Source organism: Pituophis catenifer, unplaced genomic scaffold (assembly GCF_029215685.1).
Source record: "Pituophis catenifer annectens isolate HBS135680 unplaced genomic scaffold, rPitCat1.0.hap2 SCAF_2, whole genome shotgun sequence".
NCBI lineage: Eukaryota > Metazoa > Chordata > Lepidosauria > Squamata > Colubridae > Pituophis > Pituophis catenifer.
This window is the reverse complement of record NW_027256882.1, coordinates 20,331,252-20,356,906: the sequence shown is the minus strand read 5'-3', so window position 1 is coordinate 20,356,906 and position 25,655 is coordinate 20,331,252. Positions and strand designations below refer to the sequence as shown.

At 38.2% G+C, this 25,655-nt stretch overlaps 1 protein-coding gene across 1 annotated transcript in view; it reads left to right on the top strand.

Annotated features, from left to right (window-relative positions):
• Window positions 1-25,655, top strand: part of LOC139309976 (vomeronasal type-2 receptor 26-like) — a 75,987-nt gene that overhangs the window by 38,806 nt on the left and 11,526 nt on the right. Inside the window, exons 7-11 of the mRNA XM_070934159.1 lie at window positions 6,843-6,942; window positions 11,362-11,635; window positions 13,523-14,297; window positions 16,300-16,390; window positions 16,659-16,826. Coding sequence (XP_070790260.1) covers window positions 6,843-6,942; window positions 11,362-11,635; window positions 13,523-14,297; window positions 16,300-16,390; window positions 16,659-16,826 — 1,408 coding nt within the window. The remainder of the gene's footprint in view (window positions 1-6,842; window positions 6,943-11,361; window positions 11,636-13,522; window positions 14,298-16,299; window positions 16,391-16,658; window positions 16,827-25,655) is intronic.

The window sequence follows — 25,655 nt, the reverse complement described above, 5'->3', positions numbered from 1 at the left end:
TTGTTTCCTATGTAAATTTTTCCACCTTATCTCTAGTGGACTATGGTCAGCCCAAATATTTGGGGTTATTTCCACTTAGTCAATTTCTATCCCCAAACCCCTAACTGACCCACACCATGTCAATTCTTGACCAAGAATTTTGGGGTTCGAATAAGAAGTATATTGCTTTTCATTCTGGTGTAGGACCCACCATAAATCCACTAGATTGTGTTCATCCGCTAGTTCGAAGAAGGTTTTTGGCAACTTTCCCCTTTTTTTCTTTTTTTCATTCCCGCTCCTATAATCCTTATCTGGGTTTAATACCCCATTAAAATCCCCGACTATACAAATATTCCTATATTCCAATTCACTTATTTTTTCACCTAACTTCTTGTACAATTCTGCTGTCTCAATATCTATATGGGGATGGGGAAAAACAGGCTCCGACTCAACCCCTCCAAGACCGAGTGGCTGTGGCTTCCAGCGTCCCGATATAGCCAGCTGATGCCATCACTGGCTATTGGGGGTGAATTACTCGCCCCCACGGAGAGGGCTCGCAACTTGGGCGTCCTCCTGGACGCACGGCTGTCTCTAGAAGATCATTTGACGGCCGTGGCCAGGGGGGCTTTTTATCAGGTTCGCCTGATATGCCAGTTGCGCCCCTTTCTAGATCGGGACTCTCTACGCACAGTCACTCAGGCACTAGTCACTTCCCGCCTGGACTACTGCAATGCTCTCTACATGGGGCTCCCCCTGGGGTGCACCCGGAGGCTCCAGCTGGTCCAGAACGCGGCCGCACGGGGGATTATGGGGGCGACGAGGCGCTCCCATGTGACACCTCTCCTGCGCGAGCTGCACTGGCTCCCAGTGGTCTTCCGGGTGCGCTTCAAGGTGTTGGTGACCACCTTTAAAGCGCTCCATGGCTTAGGGCCGGGGTATTTACGAGACCGCCTTCTGCCACCAATAGCCTCCCACCGGCCAGTACACTCACACAGAGTGGGCCTCCTCAGGGTGCCGTCCACCAGACAATGTCGGCTGGCGACCCCCAGGGGGAGAGCCTTCTCTGTGACGGCGCCCACCCTCTGGAACAACCTTCCCCCAGAGTTACGGATAATAACAGACCTCCGGATTTTTCGTCGGGCCCTGAAAACTAGCTGGGCTGGCTTGAGCTAAATTTTAAATTGATTTTAAATTGGGTTGTTTTAATTACAGCCAAAACATTTAATTATTTTAATATTGTTTTTAAATTTTGTATGCTCTGTTTTTACTTAGGCTGTGCACCGCCCTGAGTCCTATTGGAGAAGGGCGGTATAGAAATTTAATTAAATAAATAAATAAAATAAATCTATATGAGTAATTCGATAGTCATTTTTTGCTGCCCACACTAACATTGTTTTCAATGTAGTCGCTCTTAAACTGGGAGCAAAAACTTCATCATAGTCTTTTTCAGACTGAGGAAATCCTTGAGCAACTATTTATTTATTTATTTATTTATTGATTGATTGATTGATTGATTGATTGATTGATTGATTGATTCAATTTATATGCCGCCCTTCTCCAGAGACTCAGGACGGCTTACAATGCATTAAGCAATAGCCTTCATACTTTTGTATATACCTGCTTTCGGCCCCCCCAAGCGGTGTTCTTTTTTATACAAAGTCAGTTTATTGCCCCCACAATCCGGGTCCTCATTTTACCTACCTTGGAAGGATGGAAGGCTGAGTCAACCTTGAGCCTGGTGAGAATTGAACTCGCAGTAATTGCAGGCAGCTGGCAGGTAAAGTGCTAATTTTAACAGCACATTAGTCCTCTGTGCCACCAAGGCTCGTCTTAACTAATCTTGCTTTATGGGTTACAGTTCCATCAACACCTGTTTTTAATTTATAAACCCCTTTACAACCAATTAAACGTTCGCCTGGTGGTAACTTAACATTTTCATACACATTTAACTCAGTTAATGATTTAAGTTCTTTATCCATAGCTTCCTTCCAAGCTACTTGATCCTTTTCAGGATACAATTTGAGGTCATTGTAGTTAGAAGGTTCTATATTTACCTGACAAACCACACTAGCTTGATACCTATCAAATGAATGTTTAACCCGAGTAGATCTTCTAGGTAATTCAGGACTCATAACCAGTATTTCAACTAATTCCTCCCCTAAAACTTCCTCTTCCTTTACAGTATTAGGTTCTACATCATCTATTACATCTTCAGGGGTATTATTGAACATTTGAGTATCAATAATAACACTATCCTCATTTTTGTAACCAGCTTGCTCAAGCTTATCCCAACCAACATGCTCCAGGAATTTAGCACTATCACTACAATAAATGCTAGTGGTACCTGGCGCTCAAAATCTAAATGATCTGTGATTATATTCATATCTAACAAAAAAACATTTTCTAGCTCTTTGTTGTCCCTTTCGCCTTAATTGCGAGGGAATATGAATCCAAGCAGGAGCACCAAACGTATGCAGATAGCTTAATTCAGGTTTTCTACCATGCCAAATGTAAATGGTAACTCACCAATTGATGAATTAACTATGTTATTCAAAACATGATTAGCACACATTAGTGCTTCACCCCAAAGTGTTTCAGGCAAACAAGAATCCGCTAACATTGACTTAGCCATAGCTTGCAGTGTTTGTCCTCTGGGTTCTATATAAGCATTACGTTGCGGTCTATAAGGGGCAGAATGTTTATGTTCAATACCTGCCTCCCGTAACATATTCTCTAATTTTATATTGGTAAACTCGGTACTATTATCTCTTACCAAGCAAACCACCTTATGTTTCTGTTTTCTCTCAACAAATTTCAGCCAATTTGATATACGCTGAAATGTTTCTGATTTAGTTTTCATCAAGTAACAGAAACCATAACGAGAAAAATTATCAATAATGCTTAATATATAGCAGGCTCCACCTAAACTCGGTTGTTTAGGAACAATTATATCAGCAAACACTACTTCTAATGGTTCTTTAGTGTTAAATCCATTGACTCTATTTGCTGGGGTTACTTTGCTCTTCTCTTGGTTACATGCATTGCAACTGAGATATTTATTACAAGGTTTTAACCTTATCCCCTCAGATAATTCTACTGTCCTTCTCAACACCTTAAAATTCACATATCCTAAATGCTGATGAAGCAAATGAATGCATTCATCATGTGGCTTATTATTGTCATAAACCGAGTTAGCATTAGCCACAATTGCTGGATCATCCTTCAATATAAATAAATCATTCTTTAACTTTGCAATAACACTTTTACCATCTTTTTCTATTAAACATTTATCTCCCCTAAAGGTTACTACAAATCCAGCTTGTAATAATGATTTTACAGATAACAAGTTGAATTTTAGTTTCAGTATATATAACATTGGTAACTGCTCATTTATAAATGAACAATATGCAATACCTTCTCCAGCTACTTTCATTTTCCATCCATTGGCTAATGTTACATGTTGTTTACTATTAGTCAGTTTTACAAACTTTTATTTACTTCTAGTGATGGATTGCAATGCACCACTATCAACTACCCACAAATCATAGTTTACAGTAGTGGAACTGGATATAAACCAGTTGCAACTCAGAGAAAATTAGTTCCTTTTCATGTAGCTCTTGTAAAGTTATCTTCATAAACTCCAAATGAGCTAACATATCTGCACCTTTAAGAAGATGAGATTTAAACTTTACATGTAAGGTGTATGTGTGCACCCACACTATCATGAACATAAATTCTCTTCAGATTGTTCCAACACCTGGCAGCAGAATCTTCACCATGAATATGGACTAGCTGCTGGTCACTCAGTGTCAGTTCAATTATACAAAGAGCTTGTTCATTATACCATTTAAATTTAACTATTTTCTTTGCATCTTCATCATCTGCTGGATTCCATACAGTTACATCTGGTGGATCATTAACTACATCCCATAGTCCTTCCTTATGCAGAAGTAGGCTGCATTTCATAGACCAGGAAACATAGTTTGTTCCATCCAAAAGGATTATCAAGGTTATGCTGGATGACTGTTCTTATGCCATCTTCACTTGGACAAAAAACAACTAACACAGTTGTCTGAATATACTACTGTGCATTCACACTAACTCTCAGTGTCCTGGGCCCATATCCAATGTTAAGGATATTCTTAGCTCATAAACGATGTTGTGGGTTATTGAGCAGACTACCCTTTGAGTATATGCATAAAAGTGACTGGGAGTGTTTGTGAATAGTCACAGTTAACATACAGACATACTGACTTGTGGTAGTGTTTTACTTTTAAGGAAAAGTAAAGCAAAGTCCAAAAACAATCCAAGTCATACACAGATAAAGCAAGAGTTAAAAGATCAATCCAGGGATATTTCAAGTACAAAGTCTTCTTACCAGTTGTAGTCATACACAATAAAACAGTTCTTTTTGAGTTTCCAGCAGGAACAAGTTCAATATTAAAACAATCAATAAATAGTAGAAAGAAAGAAATAGCAATGATCAAACAGTGATAATGCAGAGAGATCAGGTAGAGAATTCTAGCAAATAAGCAGGTAAAATGGTATAGTGTCCACACAAGCCATGATTCATGCTTTCCTTAAGTACATTGGCTACAGAGCTTAGCCAATCAGGATACAGGATGATGCAATACAGTCTTAAAGCAATATGATAACTTTTGACTGCAAATATGGTTTATATATTGCCTGAACAACTAGTTAGACAATTAGCCATGTTCTAACAGTATGAAAGCTCCTCACTCGCAACTCCAAGTGATCAGTTGCCCAGGACTTCAAACCCATGTGGTTCTGCTTCATCATTAAACCACCTTTCCGATCACCCTCCATGTTTCCAGTGTCTTTCTCCCTACTTGGAAATGAACCAGAGGGATATTTCTTCCCACACCCTTTAAGTCCTGCCTACCTTAGCAGTTCAAAAGTGCGCAAATGCAAGTAGATTAATAGGTACCATTTTGGAGGGAAAGTAACAGTGTTCCATTCACCTTTGGTGTATAGCAATGCTGGTCACATAACCATAGAAATTGTCTTTGGATAATGCTGGCTCCCACAGCCAAGAAACGGAGATGAGCACCATGCCCTAGAGTCAGATATGACAGGGAAAATTTTACTTTCTTTATTAAGTGCATCAAGGTGGCTAAGAATCTTCCAGTCATTGTCTATGATCTGACCCTTTTTTTCACTAGGTGGCATGCAGAGCCATCTTTCTGGGCACATGAGCTGTCATCTAACTTACCTGCAGCTGTGCATGCACTCATGCCTTGGGTGCGCATGCATGTAATTCAGGGACCCAGCTGATCTTCCGAGCTACATGTGCATGCATGTGCATGCATGCACAGATGATATTCACACACGTGTATTACATCCACAAAAGCCACAGGCATGAAAAGTTGGTGCGATTCCATGCGCAGCAGACGGGGGAGCCCTGCAAAAGTCACATACATGTGTAGATAGTATGCTTGTGCAAAGAGTGCACAGGATGCATGTGCAAGTCGCATGCATGCACAAATGGTGCAGTTGCATGCACAGTGCACGTGGAGGAGACACGCATTAGCACGGATGGTATGCGTACACGCAAAGCGCACAAAATGCATACTTGTTCAGCACTCGGTGAGTAAATGTGTGGACGCCACTGCCCTAGATTCTAACACTTTGACTTTGTAAAATCCTAAAATCAAACACAAACTGTCTTTTTTTCCAGCTCAGCTACACTTTTATTTCACCCTTCCTGAGTGATAAAACTCAATTACCCTTTTTCTACCGGACCGTCCCCAAAGAAGGTGCTCAGAACCTGGGAATTGTTCAACTGCTGCTGTATTTTCGATGGACATTCATTGGCCTCCTTGCTGCAGACACTGATAACGGAGAACATTTCATTAGGACCTTCAATCCTGTGCTGGCTCAGAATGGCATTTGTGCTGCTTTTTCACAAATCGCATTACCAGATATCAAGAACATCAAATATATGATTCCTATTTTCAAAATGTGGCACCAAATCAATGTATTTGTTTACTATGCAGAGTTTACCTTTGTAGAAGGAGAAGCCTTTGTAGAAATGATATTGAACTTTATGAAAAAACCTGTTGCAGGAAAAGTTTGGATCACAACCGCCTTGTGGGATCTCTCCATTGAATTATCATATAACAGTCTCTCTTTAAAATACACCCATAGTATTTTTTCTTTTCTGATCCAGACCGGCTAAAGGACCAAATCTGAAGATTTGACAGAATTCTATATTTTAATCGAAGCATTTATGATTAAAACATTTCACTGTTCATATGGGAAACCTGCCTTGTCTGTGAAAGGCTGGACAAAGTGTCTAGAGGAAAAGAACGTGGGGACTCTACCTCAAGAGAAGATTGACAAGATCTTTTCTTTAGATAGCTCCTTAACTTACAATGCCATCCAGATTGTGGCACATGCCTTAAATGCGGCCTATTCATCCCAATCCCAAAGGACAACAATGAAGAGAAAAACCAGGCTGGAAGTTGAAAAGATCCAACCATGGCAGGTATTCCCATGGAATAGAAATTACCTATTCCTATTCCTACAGGTTTCATGTTTATTGCTAAATGTGACGTATAGATGGTGAAGATATACAAAACCCTCTCTGAGAAATGTGGAATATATTGAGAAAAATTGCTTTAATGAGTTATATTTTTCTCATGAAATCCCTTGTCTTCATCCTTCTTTTATGCTTTGAACTCCCACAGTGCCGAACAAAATATTACTCCTTGCTGATGGGGGTGGGATTGAAAATTTTCTGCAACCGGTTTGCTGCCCAGTTACTGGCTGGGCATGTCCATGTGGGCATGGCCTACTCGGCATCCTGCACCACATTGGGGGTGCATTTTCACCCTCCCTAGGCTCCGGACGTTTACCTGGAGCCTCCAGGAGGGCAAAAAGGGCCACCTGGGCATTGGAGGCCATCTGGAAGCCAGAAATGAGCCCGATTCCAGACTTCTGGTATGCCCGTTTACCCCCCCCCCAAGCCTTGCACATGTCTTACCAGGCATCCAAATCGCGTGAAGACAATTTGGGAGGGGCAGGGTGGGGCAGGCGGTGTCAGCCAGTACTTGGAAAAACTGGTTCAGCGAACCAAATTAAAATTAACATCCAGTTCTCCCAAACCAGTCTGAACCGGCTGAATCTCATCCCTGCTTGCTAATATTGTCACGCACACCACTGCAATATTTCTATCTCTTCCGCTTTGAGCTTTTCTTTCTTCAGAATCTGGAATTTCTACTTCGAAAAGGGATTTGGATTCTCTCTCCGTATATTAGAATCCAATACAACATTGTATGATTGTCAGTGTACATCCTTGTAGGGGCTCCCAAAGAGTGCCAAAATCAATATATTACTCACTCCTGACTTGATGTTTCAAGCTTTCCTTCAGATAACAAGAAGATGGAACTGGGCTTCCTGTTTGGCTTCTGTCACCGTCAGACGGTCTTTTGAGACCGCCAGCCCTGTCGCCCGTAAAGAGCCGCCTTTACAGCTGAAAGGCGGCTTGAAAAACTCATTTCCTTAAGGAGATGTGAGATAGAGCCGGCGAGGGCATGTAGAGCCCTCTTCGAAGTCCCCAGAGTTTTTGTTTTACTCTTGGGGACGAAGCAGGATGAGGCTCCCTATTCTGCTTGCCGCTGCTCCGGGCTTCGGGAGAACTCTGCTTTTTGCAGAGCCAGGCAACGGGACCAATCCATTCAATGAAAATCAACAGATTGTTTAAACAAATAGGATGAGATCTGGATTTTGGACCCTAAATCGCAAGTATTTCTAACAATTTTATAAGTGATTTTAAAAGCGAAGAAAAGAGGAAAAAAAAGTTTAAAATGGCGACTGACTGAGGCTTGAGAAGAAGAAAGCTGAAAGCGAAAGTCCTTCCGCCTGAATAGTTTAACAAGTTACAAAGTAGCAATAATAGCACTGGCTAGAATTGAAAAGAATAATTTCTACTTTATGTTTCTTTCTTCTTGGAGATTTTATATTGATATTGTTTGGAGAGAAGTCTTTTTCTTTAAAAAGAGTCTGTCTGTGTGGCAGGATGGCGTTAAAACTGATAAAGCCAGACAAACAAGTAGCGGGGGGGGGTTTCCCCCATTTACAAACCATATGAACAAGTTTTGAATTTGCAGACTCAGAAGAATGGTTTTAACCTAAAAGAATTTGTCTTGGAGGAGATGGCAAGACATGATGAGATTGTGAACCAGAATCTTGAAAAATTCAGGCAGGAAATTAAAGAGTTGGTACAACAAAAATATGCCAATTTGAAACAACAGTTTGTAACAGCTTTGAAAACTTTTTCAGAAATAGTTATAAAGATGGATAAAGATATGAATTTAGAACTAGAGTCTAAAATGGAGGAAGTTGATCATAAGATTTATAATTTGGACAATAAAATACAAAGAATTGAAAATGATTTGATAAATATTCAAGACAATAGCTCAGAAGTAAAGTCTAAAAAGGAAGCAGATCACGAGACTTACAATGCAGGTAATATAAGACAAAGGATTGAAAAAGAAGTTGTAATGATGCAATACAGGTCCATGGAATTTGCGGTCAGAATGAGGGGACTACAGGAAAATAATAGAGATGATTTGAGAAAGATGTCTGCTGAAGTTCTGGCTGTGATTTTAAAGGTTAGTCCTGAAGAGGTATCCTGTAAGATTGATAAGGCCTACAGAGTAAATTCCTGGGTTGCAAAGCAAAGGCAGTTGCCTAGAGATGTGGTGATTTACTTTACAGATAAAGGAATAAGAAATGATATTGTGCAAAAGTCTTTTAACTCCACTCTAGAACTGAATAGAAGGAAGATTTGGATATATAAAGAGCTGCCATCCAAGATGTTAAAAGATAGAAAGGAATTTGGATTTTTTGTGACTGAGCTAAAGAAACAAAACATCCCATTTAGGTGGGATGCTCCAGTTGGTATAATATTGAGATACCAAGGAGAAAGATATCAATTAAATACTGTTGAAAAAGCAGAAGAATTTTGCTACAAGGTTCTTAAAATGGATTTAACATCTCCACGTATGCCATCAGTGTTAGGAACACAGGAGGGGAATAAAGAAATGCAAAATGAACAAGAGACTGAAACCCAGGCTAAGCAGATGGAGATGGAGGTAATGGAAAAACAACAAGTCACAGAGATCCTTTTGGATGAGTCGCTTTTGGATTCTCCTTTAAAGGTTATAGCTGGATTATTTACAAATACAAGAGAGGCGGCTTTGGATTTTAATGCGATGTTTCATCAAGTTACAGACCAGCATGGAAATCAATCAGTTGATATACAAGTCCTAGAAAGGCAACCAGGATGGAGATCTAAACCACAAAAAGTTAAGAAAAGAAGAAGCAGGTCTTACAAAACTAAAAATTTTTAGACTAAACAACAGTCTAATGCCAGTTACTCAAGAGACAATTAAATATAATAAGCGGGATTTATGGATGGCTGATATATGAAAATATAGCGGAGGCGAATTATTGACTTGTACTATTTTGAGAAGAATAACAGATCTCTGCAGTGCTGTGCCTTAGGGATGTGGAAGAAGGCCTCTAACTGAGTGGATTGGAACTTTCTATTTTGAACTCTTTGTAAAACGGATTACGCATATGTTGAGCTATAAGGCACGAGAATTATGGTGGGGCATGCAGAAGATCTGGTTGTTACCCTAACACGGTGGTTGGAATTAATGATCTAGATGAAAGACACTACAGAAGATATTATATGGAATATAAATATAAAGTCACTCGGGTGGTTTTTTATATACGACAACATTTATTACTGATTGGGGCAGATGGTAATTGAAGATACTGAATATACTGTTGGAAACAGAACTTGATGTTACCCTAACATGGGCGATGGAATTAATAATCTAGCTGAAAGACATTACAGAAGATATTATATGGATTGCAAACTTAAAGTCATTTGAGGATTCTGCTTATATATGGAAAAATTTTTAAGTGGTGTGGTGTGGGCAGAAGAATGAAGATATTAAAATATTATGTATGGTAGACCTGTAGCAAAATGGGTGGAGATAGGTTAGGTTACTGATTGTTTAGCTTAGTAAAAGGGATGTTATGTTTAGATATAAACATATGTAAAAGATTTGAATTAAGCGATATATGAATGGGGGTGGAGGAAATGGGTAGATTATGAGTTGAATAAATGCCAAATTAGGAATTATTATAAAGTTTTATAGTTGAAGGTTGCTTTGAAATGTATAGTATAAGGGGGATATAATAACAATGTTAGAAAGAAATGGTTAGATATGTGGGGGGGTGTAAAAGAATGGTAAAGTATTATTTAATTTGATATCAATGATTTTGTTTTGAAGAAGCCATGGGGGAAGGGGAGGATGAGGGGGGTTAGGGAGGAGGGGGGAGGGGAAAAAAGGGGGGGGAACTTGTATTTGAAAAACTTTTTCAATTAAAAAAAAAAAGAAGAAGATGGAACTGATACGTGTTTCCCAAATTCCCAAAGCCAAATAATATTTCCAGGACTGAAATATCCAAACTGATACTGTGTCTTCTACATCTTCTCTCTTGTGGAAGCAAAACACAGATTCCAAAATAAATAATCAAGGCTCACTGCAGTGTTTGTTGTTTGATGAACACAATAGGTAAACATAAAGGTTTCCCTTGCACATGTTTTAGTTGTTCCCGAAACTAGAGGGTGGTGCTCATCCCTGTTTAAAAAGCCGAAGAGCCAGTGCTGTCCAAAGATGTCTTTGTGATCATGTGGCCAACATGACTATACGCCAAAGGTGCATGGAACGCTGTTACCTTCCCACCAAAGATGGTCCCTATTTTTCTACTGGCATTTTCTCTGTGATTTCGAACTGCTAGGTTGGCAGAAGCTGCGACAAGTAACGGGAGCTCACCCAGTTACGTGTCACTAGGGATTCGAACCTCTGAACTGCCAACCTTTTGATCAACAAGCTCAGGATCTTGGCAACTGAGCCACCGTGTCTCTTAGGATGAGCACAGTAGGGGCTCTCTATTATTGAGACACACCCCTACAGATGAAAGAATGCAACTCTACTGATACTTCTCAGGAAGGACGGAGAAGATAATGCATAAGCATCAGGGGATGTAAGCAGGCATATTCATAGGTAATGCTTTGCAGGTGACCTTTGGCCCTTCTTCTGTCTACTTACCTTCAAGAGGACCAAAGGGAGAAATAAACAATAAAACAAGAGTAAAGGGGACTTGGAATGTCAGATTCTGTGAAGAATATATTCCCTATTAACACCTTAATCTACGGGAATTGTCCTGATAAGAAAACAAGCTGCACTTCAAAAAAATAAAATTCCCTATATCTCTGTATACCAACCTGATATAGCAGATTCCATTCATCTAAAACCTTCCTTTCCTCACACTCTGTAGCTCCACCATTTCCTGAAGAATCCCCAGATCTACAACAACACCATGCAAGGAATGTACTTGGATGGGAATGGAGATTTGATGGCTGACTTTGACCTTGTGACTTGGGTGGGTTTTCATAATAAGACAGGCACCAGTGTGAAATTTGGGAGTCTGGCAAGAGAAGGATCTGCAGGAGTGAAATTCAGCATCAACAAGGAAGCCATCACGAGGCATTATGGGCAGAACCAGGTGGGGAAAATCTTCCGTCTCTTCAGTTTTATCATTATCTCCATGAGTATCCCCTCCCTTCCCAACTATATATCAGACTGCCTGCCTTCAGATACCGGCTCTTTTCAATTCAGCAATAGAAATGGAGAAGGGGTTTTGTGAAGTATAGAAGGGTTCTGTTCCAAAATTAACGAAGGAGGTGACATGGGGATGTAGGAAAATACAGGCAACATTTAAGGGGAGAGAGAAACAAAATCACTTGAGTTGCCCGTGTTCATTTTGACATTCAAGAGGTTGATGCTACAGCTGGATATTTGCTGGAAAATGTGTGCAAAATCAATCATGCTGCAGAATTCCAGAATTCCTGTTTCTTCCATGTCAGTTTCTGAAATGGAAGCATGGTTGATTATCACAATCCACTGCCAGTTTCAAGAATAACTTTCCTGACAATTGTTGGACCTCCCTGGAATGGCCACCACCACCACAGTTTGCCCTGGGGGAGAAAAAGAATGTTCCATTTCTAATCTTTTTAGCACATACCTAGTTTGTTGACCCCTTCCAACTCTCTGTATCATTTTATAGCTGATGATTGCAGGTGCTTCTGAATGCCAATTCTTTTCACTTTCAGACATTGCCTTACTCCCAGTGTGTGGAATCTTGTCAGCATGGATATTTCAAGGTGGTCCAGGAGGGGAAACCAAAATGCTGCTACAACTGTGTCCCCTGTGCAGAAGGAAGGATTTCTATCCAAGAAGGTGAATGAGTGGAAATCAATGCAGTCCTTTCAATGAAGATGAATCTGGGTATTTGGGCCAAAGATGTGGTGTGGCAGCATAGAGGTAGAACTCTCACCTCACAATCAGGAGGGTGTGAGTTCAATCCTAGATGGAGGCAGATATTTCTCTCTCTGGGCACAATGCTGAACAAAACTCCTCATTGGCAACATGAAGGGCATCCGGCCATTAAACATTCTGCTAGCTCCATTCATTTGCCCAGACTCCATTGCTCAAGGGATTATGGGGTCATTAAAAGATGATGATTTGGGCCAAAGACATACAGTATTCATTTAACTACAATGACTGTGTAGCAATAATGTGCCTGAATCCCCTTGAATGAGATTTTGAGATATAGAGGAAACTAAACAGCTAAGGAGATACTTCTATAGCTTTGTGAAGCATCAGTGGAAATGACAGGAAATAGTCTGTTGCTTGAGCTTGGGAAAGAATGTCATGTTGCTTCTATAGTACTATGTCAAAACAAAAGCAGACTCCAGCCATATCTCTGTCAAGGCTGTCACCACGGTAACCCACAGTAGCCAGAGGGGAGTGATCTCTACAACCCATGAAATTGCTTCATTGGAGAATGTGACTGATGACACACCTTGGGGGGAGGGGGAAACAGTATCAGAGTAAATTGCGTGGGGTCAGAGTTGGCTTCATTTGGAACATGCTGACATGAAGCTCCTAATAAATAATTGGATTTATTTTGAAGCTTGGCTCAAGGCTCATGATATAATTAGAGCATCAGAACCCTGATAGCAAGCTAACTCTGACAGTCCATAATTTATGTTCCAGCTCTGACACTGTTTTCCCCCCCAGCCTTTGAAAATCATTAACCATTGGGTTTTTGAGGACAAATGGAATAGAAATATTCCAACCCTCTCAGGTTGGCCAGTTCTAGTCCTTAGAGACCTTACTGAATGATACAGATGGTTGTCCTTCAGCCCTTTCATTTCCTACAGTCCCACGAATGGACAAAAATGGAGAAAAATGGAGGTATTTGTCATGTTAACTATGTCTCCCCCCAGATTCTCTCCCTTCTTAATATACTTACATCTTTTCACTTAATCAACTTTGGACATTTACAAATGCAAGTATATCCACACACACACTCATTAATTTATAAATTCATAAATTTATAAATTCATGGCAAATGTTACATTTCTCCTTTGCAGATGCAAACTACTGCATCAGATGTCCAGAAAATCAATATCAGAATAAGAAGCGAGATCAATGTATTGCCAAAAATGTCACATTTTTGTCCCATCTAGACAATTTGGGAATCATCCTTACTACCTTTGCTCTATTCCTAATTTTGACCACAGTCTTTGTCTTGGGCATCTTCATTACATTTCAAGAAACTCCCATAGTCAAAGCCAACAACCGGGACCTCTCCTACATTCTCCTGGTCTCCCTTCTGATTTCCTTCTTGACCTCATTCCTCTTCATTGGTCGGCCAAGGAGAACCACCTGCCTTCTCCGACAAACAGTCTTCAACATCATCTTCTCAATTGCTGTGTCTTCTGTCTTGGCCAAAACAATCATGGTGGTGCTGGCCTTCCTGGCCACAAAGCCAGGAAATGGAGTGAGGAAATATCTGGGCAAGAGTCTGGCCAACACCATCATCCTTTCTTGTTCCATTGTCCAGGTTGTCATTTGTTTCACCTGGTTAGGAGTTTTTCCTTCATTCCCTGATTCTGACATGAACTCTCAGCCTCGAGAGATCGTTCTGCAGTGCAATGAAGGCTCTGCTGCTATGTTTTATATTGCCCTTGGCTATATGGGCTTTCTGGCTGCCGTCTGCTTCACGGTGGCTTTCCTGGCCAGGAATTTGCCTGGGTCCTTCAATGAAGCCAAGCTGATCACCTTCAGCATGCTGGTCTTCTGCAGTGTCTGGCTGTCCTTTGTGCCTACCTATCTGAGCACCAAAGGGAAATACATGGTTCCTGTGTAGGTCTTCTCCATCTTGGCTTCCAGTGCTGGGCTGCTGGGTTGCATCTTTATCCCTAAGTGTTACATCATTGTGCTGAGGCCAGACTTGAATACAAAGCAGCAATTGATGTTGAAAAGTGAAGTAGAAAACTGATTCTCCTGGATGTTCTGGTGATATAATGTATCTGGAGAGCTAATATTTTTACTCATCATTAGGTACTTTTCATTTCTCTGACTGCTTTTTAAAGTGATCTCCTGCTTAAACCCAATTTCCATCTTTCTATGTCTGGCAGTACTACTTGGCATTTTGGGTTTCTGTATCAGCTTTTAAGTAAGGACATAGTAGAATTTTAGCATGGCAATTTAGACCATTTTCGTAATTTTAGGAAAGCCCATTTTTCACCTGAATAAAGGACATTTTTTAAATTTGTGTGAACTAACCTTTTCAGCCATTAAACTATAGAGAGAATATTCTGAAAGTTATTGAATACAGTTGCAAGTTTTAAGTAAGATACCAACCACCTGGGAAGGGACATGATGTAACCCATACGTTTGCCATTTGGGGACTTTTATCTGTAATCCATGTTTTCTATTGTTCAATTCTTACATGTAATCATCTTTTATTTTTTTATTGGTGGGTTTCTGATGTATCACACAGACTAAATGTATGTATCATTTCTTTTTCTATGCTATCAAAAGACTTGACACCTCCATCACCTTAATAAATTTTGTAGTTTTTCTGCTGTCATTTGTATTCTTGATTGGAGGTGAAAAGTGACTTTTGCAAAGGTTAATAGTGTTTTTTTCCCCTCTCAAATTCATTATAATAGATTTCATCAGCTCCATGCCAAATTCGGGGTGCCTGAATTTCAGGTAACAATAGGAGAAAAATGGCTGCAATGCAAAAGATGGACTTTAATTTCAAGGGTCATTTATTCACCAATAAACACTTTATTGTTTAAAACTTTGAATACACAAGCGTGTGTGTGTGTGTGTGTGTGTATAAAATTTACTTTCTTCTAGCAGTCTGGTGAATCTTAATAATTACAAAATAGTTTTATTTGTGAGACTGGTGAGATACATTGGTCCTGGGATTGGTGAGAGATTGGATGACAATTGTCCAGGAAGATAGAGTCCAATAACGGATTCTTGATGAGTGCCTCTTTAAAACAGGATGGGGACATCCCCTTCATCAGGTATGAAGTTATCAATGCTTGGTCACACAAGAGGTGGTATTCAGTAGGTTCCGACCAGTTCTGGAGAACCAGTAGAGGAAATTTTGAGTAGTTCAGAGAACCAGTAAATACCACCTCTGACTGGCCCACCCCTATCTATTCTCTGCCTCCCAAGTCCCAGCTGATTGGGACGAAATGGGGATTTTGCAGTATTCTTCCCCTGGATTGGGGAGGGAATGGAGATTTTACAGTATTAACCCCCTGTCACACCTACCAAGCCACACCCACCAAGCCACACCCACCAAGCAATGGCCAGAGAACTGGTAGTAAAAAAACTTTTAATCCCACCACTAGGTCACACCACCAGGCGTAAAGGATGGCTGGGTGAATATATGGATATTTCTTTGATTTATGTTCATTCTACTTCAGACAGGTGTACGTCAACCCACAACATAAATAAAGCATCCATCCTATAACATAAAGGTCTGAACAATAAAAAATGCACAGTAGGCCTAAGGTAGCATCAACATCATTTAGTTCAAAAGTCCCCAATATAAAAAAGGTAACAGTAACAACTTCATCATATCAAAAACACAGCATCATACAAATAAACTTTCACATATTATATTATGAAAGAAAACCAATTGGAAATCAACTAAGCAGAATGACAGGTGTCCCAAATACTCCCAGAACAATTTGGTCTTGGATGCTTCCTGGGAATCCATTACATTGAGTTACATCAGGAGTTTTCCAGCTGGATCCCAGCTCAGCCTGCAGGGAGGACTGAGAACCTCCTACTTCTCAGATAATTATTAGAATGTTAGTGATTTGTTTCTTGCCTTCAGGCTAAATGTCAAGAGATTCCTTATTCCCTGGATCTCTGGAGCAGATCAACAGACTCAGGAGCAACACATAGTACTATCTGACATCATGAAAGTTAGTGCATAAATTGTCTTTTCACACTGGGAAGCTGGTCTGCACTTCATGGACTCTGTTGTGTTGGCCCATCTTTCCATCATTTGGGAAGTCCTCTCTTGACTTCATACTGTATTAGATAAGTCAGTCCTGCTGCAATCTCCTTTCAACATCTCCAAACTCTTCTGCTCTGCTGATTCTGAGATCAGATGCAAAGCAGAGGATTCCTTTGGCTAACCTAGAAATGAACCCACTGCTTCTGCTTCTGATGGAGCTTTTGTTGCCCCAGGCAGCCTGTGGGATGCTTGGCACCAAGTGCTTCTTGACTTTGGAGAGGAATGCAAGAGACCCACTCAACCACTACAGACCAGGAGACCATCTCATTGGTGGACTCTTCCCGGCAACAAATCTTCGACATTTACAGCTGCACAATTTCAGTTCGTTTCCTTCTACAAAGGTTAAGTGGTAAGTCACAGAATTTTGAATGATGTTGTTATATTGCCTTTGAGAAAAAATAAAGGGGAGTTAAATTTCAGTACATTTATATACAAACAGTATGAAGTGCAATAGATTCAGCAGATAACACAAAAGCAAGGTTTAATGCTCAGTATCCTGATGTCAAACTGATCTCTATGCAGACAATGTGCTTTGATCTTTCAAGGCTTGGGAGTTTGACCATGGTTGCAGCTTGTCCATCAAAGAAAAGGACAAGAGGCTCTAACTGGTCAGTCCTGGTCAATCCCAGCTGAGAGAAATGGCTCACTTCTTTTCTGAGTCTTTCCTAGAAGACAGTGATGTATCTTCCAGAAGGACAGTATTGGAAGAAGTTCAAAGACATCAGCCCTCAGATCAGGTGCCTCAAGATATTCTCCCAGATGCTCCATCATAGCTTTCCTCAAATGTCAATGAATTTCTTTAAACTCACCACTGCCAGATCAGCAGCCATTTATTGTTTCTTTGATGTGGGTATGGACTTCAGTAAGGCATTTGATTAAGTAGACCATAGCCTACTACTTAATAAAATAGAAAAATGTGGGTTAGACTGCATCACCACCAGATGGATTCGGAACTGACTGACCAACCCTACTCAATATGTGGTCCTGAATGGAACAGCATCTACATGGAGGGAGGTGTGCAGTGGGGTACCCCAGGGCTCTGTTTTAGGCCCAGTACTATTCATCAATGATTTGGATGAGAGGATAGATGGGGAACTCATCAAATTTACAGACGACACGAAGCTAGCAGGAATAGCCAAAACTCCAGAAGATAGGATTAAGATACAGAAGGATCTTGACAGACTTGAACATTGGGCATTATCTAACACAATGAAATTCATTGGTGAAAAAAGTAAGGTTCTACATTTAGGGAAGAAAAACAAAATGCACAGGTACAGTACAGTATATGTGGTAACTTGCTGAATAGTAGTGACTTTGAGAGGGATCTTGGAATCCTTGTGGACAATCACTTAAATATGAGCCTGCAGTGTGCTTCAGCTGCCAAAAATGCCAACACAGTTCTAAGCTGCATAAACAGAGGGATAGAATCAATGTTAATACCACTTTATAATGCCTTGGTAAGACCACACTTGGAATACTGCATCCACTTTTGGTCGCCACGATGTAAAAAAGATGTGGAGGCTGTAGAAAGAGTGCAAAGAGCAACAAAGATCAGTAGGGGACTGGAGGCTAAAGGATATAAAGAATGGTTGCTGGAGCTGGATATGTCCAGTCTTATAAAAAGAAGGACCAAGGGTGACATGATAGCAGTGTTCCGATATCTCAGGGGTTGCCACAAAGAAGAGGGAGTCAAACTATTCCCCAATGCACCTGAGGGTAGGACTGCAATGGGTGGAAACTAATCAAGGAGAGAAGCAACTTAAAACTAAGGAGCAATTTCCTGACAGTTGGAACAAATAATCTGTGGAACAACTTGCCTCCAGAAGTTGTAAGTGCTCCAACACTGGAAGTTTTTAAGAAGAGATTAGATAACCATTTTTCTGAAGTGGTGTAGGGTTTCCTGCCTACTCAAGGGGTTGGACTAGAACAGCGGTCACCAACTGGGGGTCCGCGAGAAATTTTTGGTGGTCCGTAGAAATGTTATTTGCATTTTTTATGTTGCACTTAACCAAGGGTCCTCAAACTATGGCCCCTGGGCCAGATACATACAATGAGCATTTGTGTTGCTGCAGAGAGTCTCCCCCCTTTGGGGGCCTTTTCGTATGGGTCGGAGGGGGGCAGAAATTCTGACTCGGGGTCTGCTTCAGCCTTCTGGTGCAGGGCTTTGGGCAAAGGCTGGATGGAAGTATCAGTTGTGGCAAAGAGCCAGAGGGCCTTGTTCCAGTGGGACTGCATCATGGCCTGGAACTGGCTCACCCCGCTGAGCCTCCAGGCACCAGTACCTGGCCTTCCACTCCCACAGGTCTTCCCTCAGCTTGGAAAGCCTATGCTCGTAGTCCTCAGTGAGCTACTCCTTCTTGGCCAGATCCAATTTGAACTGAGCCAGCTCTTTTGCCAATTCTTTCTCATGGCAGCTGCTTAACTCCAAAGACTGCTTCCTGTTGGGGCCGTAAAGAGCCCAGGCAGGCAGGTAAGTGGCTGGGAAGGGAGGGGCGAGTAGAGGCCGGCAAGGCACCTTTTGACGCGAGTGACATCGAGTTGGCCATGCCCACCCTTCTTGACTCCCCTGTTATTCCACTGATACCAAACTGTTTTGTTTTTTTTTTGGAATTTTTATTTTTATTTTTAAACAAAACTTAAAACATAAAACAATTATCATCCATTACAAGTACAGAAAGTGTATTGCTCGGTTACAAATCTTTTGTGCTTAATCCTCTATCCAACATTTTCTTATTTAACAGTTTATTACATTATTATTGTCATTTATCAATTATTTAACAGTAAATTGTCCTCCATAAGGGGAGAAAAACCCCTTTATATGTTTTATTATCTTATCCATTTCATATTTCATATTTCATTTCCATTCTTTCTTGTCTAACCATTGATAAAATAAATCCCATATCAAATAATATTGTTTATCTTCTTGTTCCCTAATTTCAAATGTCAATTTACTCATTTCAGCACACTCCAAAATTTTCTTGATAACGTCGTCATCCATGGGTATCTTCTCTCCTTTCCAATTTTTAGCAAATACAATTCTAGCTGCCATTAAAACATTCACAATTAAATATCTCACTTCTCTATTGTATATTTCTGGTAAAATCCCTAATAAAAATATCTCTGATTTAAAGTCAATGTGTTTCTTTGTCATTTTTTCCAATCATTTGTGGATTTTAGTCCAATATCTTTTAGCTTCTGTGCATGTCCACCACATATGGTAATATGAGCCCGGAGTCTGATGACACTTCCAACATTTCTCCAATTTATTCTTGTACATTCTAGCTATTCTCGCCGGGGGTAAATGCCACCTGTAAAACATCTTATACAAATTTTCCTTATAGGCTGTTGACATTGTCATTTTATAATTCTGCAACCATAATTTTTCCCATTTCTCTAAGTCAATCCCATGACCCACATTTTTTCCCCATGCAATCATTGTTTCTTTAACTTGTTCTTCTGTCAATTTTACTTTTAATAAATGACTGTACAATTTTTTAATTACATGGTCATCAGAACCTGTTAAGATTTTATCTAAGTTTGTCAAGTTACTATAAAAACCCTCCATTTTAGAATCGTCATCATATCTAGACTGTATTTGCATATATGAAAACCAATCCATTTCAAACTCTTGTTCTTCTAGTTCTTGCTTCAACTTGAGTTCACCCCTTTCATTTAATAATTCACCATATCTAACAATTTGTTCCTTTCTGAATGTTATTACGTGTGAGACTGCTTCAATAGGTGATAACCAGACTGGAATTTTTAAATAGTAACATTGTTTGATCTTCTCCCATTTTAATAACAATGATTCTCATATCATATGCCTTCTGAAATAACCCTGTACTTTTGTACTTTTATACCACATAAAGCATGCCAACCCAACAATAAATCATGTCCTTCTAAAGTCAACAATCTAATATTCCTTAGCATTATCCATTCTTTAATCCACATCAAATTACAAGCTTGATAATATAATTCCCAGTCCGGCAAACCAAAACCTCCTCTTGATCTAACATCTTGCATCAATTTTAGTTTTTTTTTAAATATATATATATATATATATATATATATATATATATATATATATATATATTATTAAAATAACATTACAAACAACATATACAATACTTCACCCTGTGCTATACATAAGAAAGGAAGATTTGGTTCTTCGGATATATCCTCATGATCGCCAAAATCCACGTTCTCGGGGTACAGGTACCGAAGCATCCAATTTTCCCAGCGCATAGTCCACGAATGGTTTCCAAATTTTCCAGAAAATATCTTCTTTATAATCACCATTTCTAATTTTAATATCGCATGTCATTTTATCGTTTAAAGCTAATTTCCACATTTCACAATACCATTCTTCTATTCTAAAATTCACATCTAATTTCCAATATCTGGCTATTATAATTCTACCCATTATAATCATAATTCTAATCAATTCTTTCTCATATTTTGTTGCTTCCATTTCCTTAATTATCAACAGTAATATAATTTCTGGTCTCAATATCATTGCTTTCCCCATCATTTCAAATATCATTTTCTCCAATTGTTGCCAAAACTTTTTAACTTTATCACATTTGTACCACATATGTTCATAAATCCCTAATTCCATATCACATCTCCAACATTGTTTACTAATTTTGTTATTCATCAATGACAATCTTAATGGAGTCAAATACCATTTCCAAACAACCTTATAATTATGCTCTTTAATCCTTACAGATAAAGTCTTCATAATTCTACTCTTCCAATTCACATTCCAATCTAAATCTGATATTTTAATATTAAGTTCTTTTTCCCAATTCATCTTCATCACCCTTTGTGGTTTTCCATCAAAATTTATAATCTTATATATCTTACTAACGAGTCCCTTTAGCCTAATTTCATCTTTCATAATTTGGAATACTAAATGTTCAAATTCAGTTTTACTTCTACTTATCGAACAATTGTCCTTTACTTTCTTAGTCCATTTTTCTATCTGTATTTTTTCAAACCAGCCTAAACCCAATTTTTCAATGATTTCTTTTTTCCTCCTTTCATTTTCTGAAGTTTTTAACCAATCTATTATAATTTGTATATTTTCATCTTCCATTACCCTATCACAACTTATATTAGTTTTAATCGGCCAATTTTCAATTGTCTTCCCTAAGAAAATTATATCTGGAATTAAAATTTTAACAAATTTATTCCAAATTTTACTCAGTCCCTTTAACCAATAGCTATTAACTACACATTTTGATTTTGCTTTATCTAAAGACCATGTTGAGCCAAATCTCTTGATGTCTTTTAATTCTAAATCTCTCCAATGACTATCTTCACCTTTAAATATTTTTACCACAGTCCGAATAGCATAAGCCCAATAATAATTGAGTAGTTTGGGGATTCCTAATCCACCTTCCTTTTGATTTTGATACCACATTTTCTTCACTAATCTAGGTCTTTTCCCACCATTGCAAAATTTATCCAATTTCTTCTGATATCCTTCAATATCTTTCTCTGTCAAGTTTAACGGTAACATCTCAAATAAAAAATTAAACTTTGGCAACAACATCATCTTACACATTGCAATTCTACCAAACCAAGACAACTTTATCATTTTATATTTATCTATCTTTTTCTCAATTTCATTCATCACCACATCATAATTTAGTTTTTTCATTTCTTTAACTTTGAGTGAAAGTGTTATGCCCAAATATTTCAATGTATTTTTAATCCTTATCCCAAGTTGTTCTTGCATATTCTCCCACTCCTTACCATTATTATTCATTAATAGTTCAGATTTTGACCAATTTATTTTCAAACCTGTCATCTCCTCAAATTCTTCCAAATGCTTATGTATCTTTTTCAAATCTTTCTCTATATCTTTCAAAATAATCAAAGTATCATCCGCATACAGATTTATCTTATATCCCTTATACCCTTCCAATTCTTCATCTTTTTCTATCATTTTAGTCAAAATTTCCATAACTAATAAAAATAATGTTGGAGACAGGGGACATCCTTGTCTCGTACCCGCTTCCAATCTTATCTCTTCTGTCAACCTTCCGTTCACCTTCACTCTTGCACTACTTTTTTGATACAATTTTGAAATAACATGTATAAACTTATTACCAAAACCTAGTACCTCAACGATTGTTTTAATAGTTTCCCATTGTACAGAGTCAAAAGCTTTAAAAATATCTAATGATACTATACCTATTTTATCAGCATTATATTCAGCAACATCTATAATATTTAATACTCTTCTGACAATATTACTCATGTATCTCCCCTTCACAAAGCCTACTTGGTTATAACTTATATATCTATCTATAAATCTACTTAATCTATTACTTATAATGGTGGTAAATATCTTTGCATCTTGATTAATTAAGGAGATTGGCCGATAGGACTCAATCCTTTCTAAGTCTTTATCTGGTTTAGGGATTATAGATATCACCCTTCTATTCCATGACAACGGAACTTCTCCACCATGTAAAATTCCATTAAATAGTTTTTGCAATTTTGGTATTATTATTTCCTTAAATTCTTTATAAAACTCAGCAGGTAATCCATCTTCACCTGGAGCTTTCCCTAATTTTATTTTTTGTATTACTCCATTAATCTCGTCTTGTGTTATATCTTCTTCCATCAAGTCTTTATATGTTTGGTCAATTTTCACAACATGTTTTTCTAAATAACTTCTCAGTTTTTCCCAATCAATTAATTTTTTCGAATATAAATTTTGAAAAAAGTTCCTGGCCACTTTGCATTTTTCTGATTTTTTATAGCATCTTATACCCTTATCATCTATCAAGGCTCCAATTTCTCTCTTCTCTCTTTTATTTTTCGCCATCCTTGCCAATAACTTAGAGTTTTTATTACTAAATTCAAAAAAAAATCCTATTTAAATATCTCATATTCTTTTTTACCAATTCTATATCCTCTTCTATCAATTTATTTTTTAGCAAATTTAGTTCCTCCAAAAAAAATTTTCTTTAGTAAGCAAAAATTGATTCTCCAATTCCTTAATCTGGCTTTTATCTTTTTCAATTTTATTTTTATAATTTTTATATTTTCTGCTTGATAACTTGATACTTTCCCCTCTAAACACTGCTTTCATCGCATCCCAAACAATTTCAAATTTAACCTCTCAATTATCATTCAATCTCCAACATTCTTCCCATTTTTTAAATATCCATTTTTTATCCTCCTCATTTTTATACAGTTTTTCATCATATCTCCAACAACTTCCTTTTTTCTCAAAATTAAAATATATTTCCATCATAACTTCTGCATGATCAGAATCCTTAAAAATTCCTACATCTATCTTATCCACATTATTCAACAAATCTTTAGAAACTAAGATATAGTCAATTGTTGAATATGTATTATGTATCTTAGAGTAAAAAGTGTACACTCTTTCAGTTCCTTTCACTTCTCTCCAGGCATCCACCATGCCGTTTTGAAACATCCATTTATTTAAGGTCCCCATTTTATTTGCTCCTCCACAATGAGTGGGGTTAGTACTATCTATTTTATCTCTAATTAAATTAAAGTCCCCAGCCACAATTACTTTCCCTACACTTTTAATTTCCAAAATTTTAGTTATTTTTTCAATAAATTCTTTTTGCTTCTCATTCGGTAGATATAAATTAACCAGTGTCACTTTTTCCTCATTAATATTTCCCACAATTATTACATATCTTCCTTCATCATCCACAATTACTTTTTCTTTTTCAAAATATACCCTATCTGATATCAATGTTGCAACTCCTCTAGCTTTTGAAGTTCCAAAAGATTTTTCATAAATTTGCGTACCTTTATATACATTTCATTTGAGCCTTCAGATTTCTGATGGGTTTCTTGCAAAAATAATATAGCTGGTAAATCTCTTTTAATTTTAAGTTCCAATCATCTTCTCTTGATCTGATTCCCTGTACCCATCACATTCCATGTCATTACTTGGATTGATTGTAAAGTATGAGGACATAACAGAGATAAAAGATCAAATGCTTAAGATGGGTGGAACATATGCAAAAACATCAACACCAGAAGAAAAGGGGGCTGCTGGAGGACAAGACCCTAAAGGATTAAAGTGGAAGGAAATCTCACCTGCGATGGTTGAACAAAAGAAAAGTCGTGATGATATAATGGGAGATGGAGCGGATAAGAAATTGAAGGATCTTGAAAAAGAATTGCAGGAAGCTGAGCGCGGGGAAAAGTTACCACCCTTTTCTCTGAGAGATGAATTTAAGTAGACTACCCGAAAGAAGTGACCCGACCATTAGCACGTCCCCTCTCCCCCACTCTCTTTATAGAGGCGGAAACCAATTGAGGATGTGGGGGACGAAGATTGTTTGTTATTTAATGTTTGATGTGTCTTTTGTCCTTTTTTCTTTTTTTTCTTTTTTTTCTTTTATGTTGAATGTTGTTTGGAATGTGGGAGATTGGTGCTGGGATCTGGGCAGAGAAAGGAAGAGGAGGGGAAAGGATTAAAAAGTTACAGTTTAAATGAGCATCAATTTTAGTTTTATCCTTGCCTTTTTGCCCTGCCATATATATTTTAACACCATTTTATTTAAATCTTCAAAATATTTTTTTCCCAACTTAATTGGAATTGTCTGAAATAAATATAAAAGTCTGGGCAGTATATTCATTTTAATAGTTGATATTCTCCCTATCAATGATAGCTGCAAATTCTCCCATTTTGTTAGATGTTGCTATCTGTTGTTTAAGCTTATCATAATTATTCTCCTTAAGAGTACCACATTTTGCTGTCAAATGTATTCCCAGATATTTAACCTTATTCGTGACCTACATCCTTGATACTTCCACCAATTCTTCTTTCTGTTTTTTTAACATTTCCTTTTTCTCTTTTGGCCCTTTTTCTTTTCTTTTTTTCTTTTTTTTTTACTTGCTGATTGGAGATTCTTACTTGAATTTGTTTTTGGCTATCCCAGATGATTGGTTTAGGGCACAAAAGAGCATGAAGAGTGCTGTTTTTTGGGGGTATTTTTTTTTTCTTTTCTCTTCTTCTTTTTCCTTTTTTCCTTTTTTGGTTTTTTTTTTTCTGTTTCTTTTTTCTTTTTTCTTTTTATCCTTTGGTAATCTCCTGCCATCTACAAAACGGATTAGGGTTGAGAAGAACCTGAAGATATATTATCTCACTGTGTCGAGTTGGA